The 4429-nt window shown below is 33.9% G+C and overlaps 1 protein-coding gene across 1 annotated transcript; it reads right to left on the bottom strand.

Annotated features, from left to right (window-relative positions):
- Positions 1-824: 824 nt before the first annotated feature.
- On the bottom strand, positions 825-3212 carry LOC143910666 (ubiquitin-like protein 7). The gene is made up of 5 exons (XM_077429238.1): positions 2937-3212; positions 2462-2679; positions 2179-2383; positions 1815-2102; positions 825-1736 (listed from the first exon to the last, which is right to left on the bottom strand). The coding sequence occupies exons 1-5, from the start codon at positions 3082-3084 to the stop codon at positions 1465-1467; spliced, it is 1131 nt and encodes a 376-aa protein (XP_077285364.1). The 5' UTR covers positions 3085-3212; the 3' UTR covers positions 825-1464.
- Between the last annotated feature and the right edge of the window lie 1217 nt (positions 3213-4429).

The raw sequence follows: 4429 nt of genomic DNA, 5'->3' as shown, positions 1-4429 counted from the left end.
AATGACCAAAGCAAGATCCAAATAAGAGTGACTCAGTTAAAAATAAACCGAAAACAACAAGAGTGTATATGATAAAGATAGATTTTTCCAAAATAAAAATGATAACATTTCAATTTATATTTGAGATATTCTTAAATCTTAGAAATCTCATAATTTCTCTTATCCAATATCAAAACGTTTATCGAATGAGATGTACTGATACAAATTTTATCAAAATAATTGAGCTATTAATTTTCATTACAAATGTGCGATAATTCAATTCTTATCCATAAGTACTGTTGCATTCCGTTACATTGACGGAAATAACCTTCTGTGTATATGTGTACGTACGTACACCGTATTTAGATACAGACATTTCAATTTTTCTTATTTTCGTAGCAACACATCAATTCAAAACTATTTTTTTATAACCTCTCAACATGTGCATATTTTTTTAACTTTCAAGTGATATGATATCATACGCATAATAAGCGCAGAAACAAGTTTTTTTATTCTCACATGCTCATACTGATACCAAAAAAATATGACCGTTATAAATCGTGATGATGTATCGTTTAATATTTCTAGAAGTTTGACTTGTATTGCAAAACTAATAACTCAAAAATTTAGTCTTACCGATTTTTATAAGCAATCTTCAAATTCAACTATGGCAATGGACAGGCATGAATAGACTAGCAAAAATTCTTACCTACTACATTTAGCAATAAAACGCACAATATATGTAATAAAAATAAAATAATGCATATGACAAAAATTAATTTAATGAATTAGTTAATATACGAATTAAAAATAAGATATACGTAGGTTTACTAAAATAAAGAATACACAAAAGTAAGTAGATCACTTATTTATTTTTACAAAATAAGCAAATACACAAGTACGTATTACAATATTTTTTATCATATACCGAGTTCATAAATATAGTTAGCAAAAATATACGTTAAGATAATATGTGTTCATTGTAATTTTATTATAAAATCTAATGGAGAATAAAAAAAGTTACCTTTTCCTATATTGTTATAGACTATTTTGTAGCATATTTGATATTCTAAGGCAGTAGAGGGCTTGAGAGCATATAATCATCTATTAGTGATTTCCGAAAACATTATATCATAGTAATTGAATCTTTATTAGAAATCGTCTTCCTTGAAATATGTACTATATAAATATCAGACACTTTTACACGATACTTATTTAATATAATACATTTCTAAAACTGACATTTCAAGATCACATATACTCTTTAGCCCACCATTGACTTAAGGGGAATATTACATACGATTATAAAATTTAATAATTAAATGAAGTAATAATATATGTATACATATGTAGGTATCTTTTAAGATTCAATAATGACTAATATTTCAATAATTCGTTTGCCAAACTGTAATAATTAAAACTGATAAATTTTTCGTTCATCGTTTACACAGATTAAATATAAATGATCACAAGAGTATTTTATATTTAAGAGAGATAACTAAGCACAAGATTAATGGCTGCGTTAACATCGCCATTGTTAATGATCAAAGCACGCAAATTTATACGATTGTCAGTAAGTCCCATCTCTTGCATCTTCAACAACTGTTCAGCATATAATCTGGCATTGGCAGGATCTTCTGCATCATCTGAAGTAGATGTGGACGTTTCTGCAGTACTCGAGGTAGTCGAGGCGTTAGTAATTGCTTGAGATAGCGCATTGCTAAACATATCCGATGTTATTATGGGTCTTGATGGACCTATAATAACGAATAAACAAATTATTAAGTACATATATATGTATATGTACTTTATATAAATAAGAATTTTGTATATACCGGGTGAAGAAGAAGAGGAAGGCCGATCTGTTCCTAAGAATGATCCTAAAAATTCTCTAAATCCAGGAAGAAGGTTGTCCGATGATGAGTTACTAGATCGAGACGATGAGCTACTACCACCAGCTGCCATTCCGGCAAGTGCCAAAGCTGTGGAAAGTTGTTCCGGAGTTATAATAGCTCCACCTTGTTGTCCTTCCGTTCCACTGCCATCTTCTTCATCATGCTCTCCACCAATATCGACGTCCTCTTCATCGTCAGAATCGGGTGAGTGAAACAATGTAGTGCATCCTGAAAAATGGAACAAAATATATTACTAAAATTATGTTAATGACAAAACATGAATACATAAAACACAGGAACTGACGGGTGGTTGTATGTTTTGTTTCCTTAAACTCAATTATTTTCTGAACAGCCTCTATAAAGGCGGGATGTTTTTCGGCAACTCTTCTAATTGTGTCAGGATCACCCATATGTGCCAATAATTCTGGTTCTCGTAAATAATTTATAGCAATAGGATCATTCGCCAGAGAAGGCATTGAAGATATGAAACTGTCGGAATGTCCATAATCCTAAGAAAAAAAAAATTGCCAAATTACAGATGCAGCAATGTACGTTGCATGAAATTATCAAACAACAATAAATCTTACCCTTATGTTTAAAAGTAATGTTAGGGCCGATTCGGCTGGGTGTCTAAAAGATCTGAAGAACGAAACATACTCTTGTACTTCAATTTCAGTTATCTTTTTTAGTGGTTCTGGTTTAGCAGGAATATTCTTTTTTAACACGTATATGACTTCACCAGGTTTGACTCCATACTCATGAAGAGATTTATCATCATCAAGTATTCTCCCATGGTGAACTAACTCTGTAATTCACGATATAAATAATTAATAATTTTTTTTAAATGATATGTTCTAAATGTACTTTTCGAGGTAAAAGTTAACATGCAATCTAAATATTGATTATCTTTGAAACATAAATTCAGTATTGAAAATTTTGATCATGACTAAGCATATCTGCAAAGGCATGCTTTGTTTGCCCTGTAAAGTTGTAAAGCATATAAACATGATTTTGGGGTATGTAATGTGAAAATGATTTCTGTTATGAAAAGAGATGTATTACCAAGTGCTTCAATGGCCAGACCCGTCTCGTTGGCAGCTTCCTGTTTCAGCTCAGCGAGCTTTGTGTGGAAGTCAACGGCTGGAAGACGATGGCGTCTGGTGCCACCACCATTGCCTGACACACGCAGACATAAGCTCAACGCAGACATCACTAAACTGCAATAATAATCTCACAAAATGTAAGCAGACACAACAAAACACAACACTATGTCGACAGTGACAGCGCACTGTTTGACAATTGTCAGTGTTGCCATTATCAAAATTACTAACGTCACCTACTAGCTTCTACATTTTTTTTGGTTCGGTGATTACTAGTCAAATGTGAACCGGCCACAGGACAACTGGTCGCTCTAGATCGGTCACACGTGATCACCCGTGACACTAAAACTGGTCACACCCTAAAACTGGTCACGAGAAAACTGGTCACACCCTAAAAGGTCTGTTCATACCTAGTCATCACGTACCGACTTCAGCAGGTATCCGGCCGTACGAAAAGTATTCTTTGGTACATTTTGTATGGGTATATTCATACCAACCGTCACGTTTACGCCACGGCAGGCTTACAGCAGTACCCGACATTTCCTGTTCATACCTTACAGCAACATCCGTCAACGTATCGTATCCGTTTTTTTGGCCATCATGGAAATATACACGCGAATTACGTGCCATGAGTCTGCCGCTTTGCTGTTTTGGACCAATTATCGATAGTGACAGTTGACAGCTGTTCAATCTTTCGACATAGTTTTGGCGCAAATATTTAAAAAAAATTTAAATTTTTTACGGAAATATTTAAAAAAAATTTGTCCATCATCCACAAGCTCCTTATACAGTGTCCAAAACTCTCCTTCGGTTTTTTTATTTTTTAACATGGGATGCACATCAAAACACCTCCGTGCTTTTTTATTGCCTTCTTGAGCTTCTTCTTTCAACAACAGCGCGATTATACATACTTTTTAGTTAGATAAACGTCGAAACATTTTTGCTGACTTGTATTCTGACGCGTAGCTACGAATGCACGTGTATGCATTCATATTGCAAGTACTCGACAATACGACGTAAGCAATATTGTGCGGTATCGTCATGGCCTCTAATGTATAAGTAAGCCGATTTTGCCTTGCACTCGGCCAAATTGCTGTAAACGTGACGTGACCGCGACGTGTAGGTAGATATGAATAGGAATGTAATAAAATGACATATTTGAAACGGAGTCGTGCAGTGCTGAAGCCGTGCAGTGCTGTTAAGTATGAACAGACATAAAATCGGTCACGAGAAAACTGGTAAACCGATTTTTTTTTATTATTATTTATTTTACATATATACCAGGAAGGCCTTACAGGTAAATCCCAGTGCGCCTTCCTGGCCAATAACAAATTACAAAAGCAGCATTTTTATTACAAGTCGTTGAATTACGAGACACAGAAAAACTCGCAAATTAACGAGACATCTATGAATTGTACATAAATTTTATTGTACATCAATCATACATCAAATAGT

Source organism: Arctopsyche grandis, chromosome 4 (genome assembly GCF_051622035.1).
Source record: "Arctopsyche grandis isolate Sample6627 chromosome 4, ASM5162203v2, whole genome shotgun sequence".
In the NCBI taxonomy this organism is placed as follows: Eukaryota; Metazoa; Arthropoda; class Insecta; order Trichoptera; family Hydropsychidae; genus Arctopsyche; species Arctopsyche grandis.
The sequence above is the reverse complement of the archived record's forward strand: the minus strand, read 5'-3'. Positions and strand labels throughout refer to the sequence as shown.

Excerpts from the sequence above, each read along its gene's own strand:
- LOC143910666 (XM_077429238.1), bottom strand. The coding sequence starts at position 3,084 with ATGTCTGCGTTGAGCTTATGTCTGCGTGTGTCAGGCAATGGTGGTGGC. Across the intron at positions 2,103-2,178 it reads AACAAAACATACAACCACCC|GATGCACTACATTGTTTCAC; the intron begins GTCAGTTCCTGT and ends TCCATTTTTCAG. Across the intron at positions 1,737-1,814 it reads TTCCTCTTCTTCTTCACCCG|GTCCATCAAGACCCATAATA; the intron begins GTATATACAAAA and ends TCGTTATTATAG.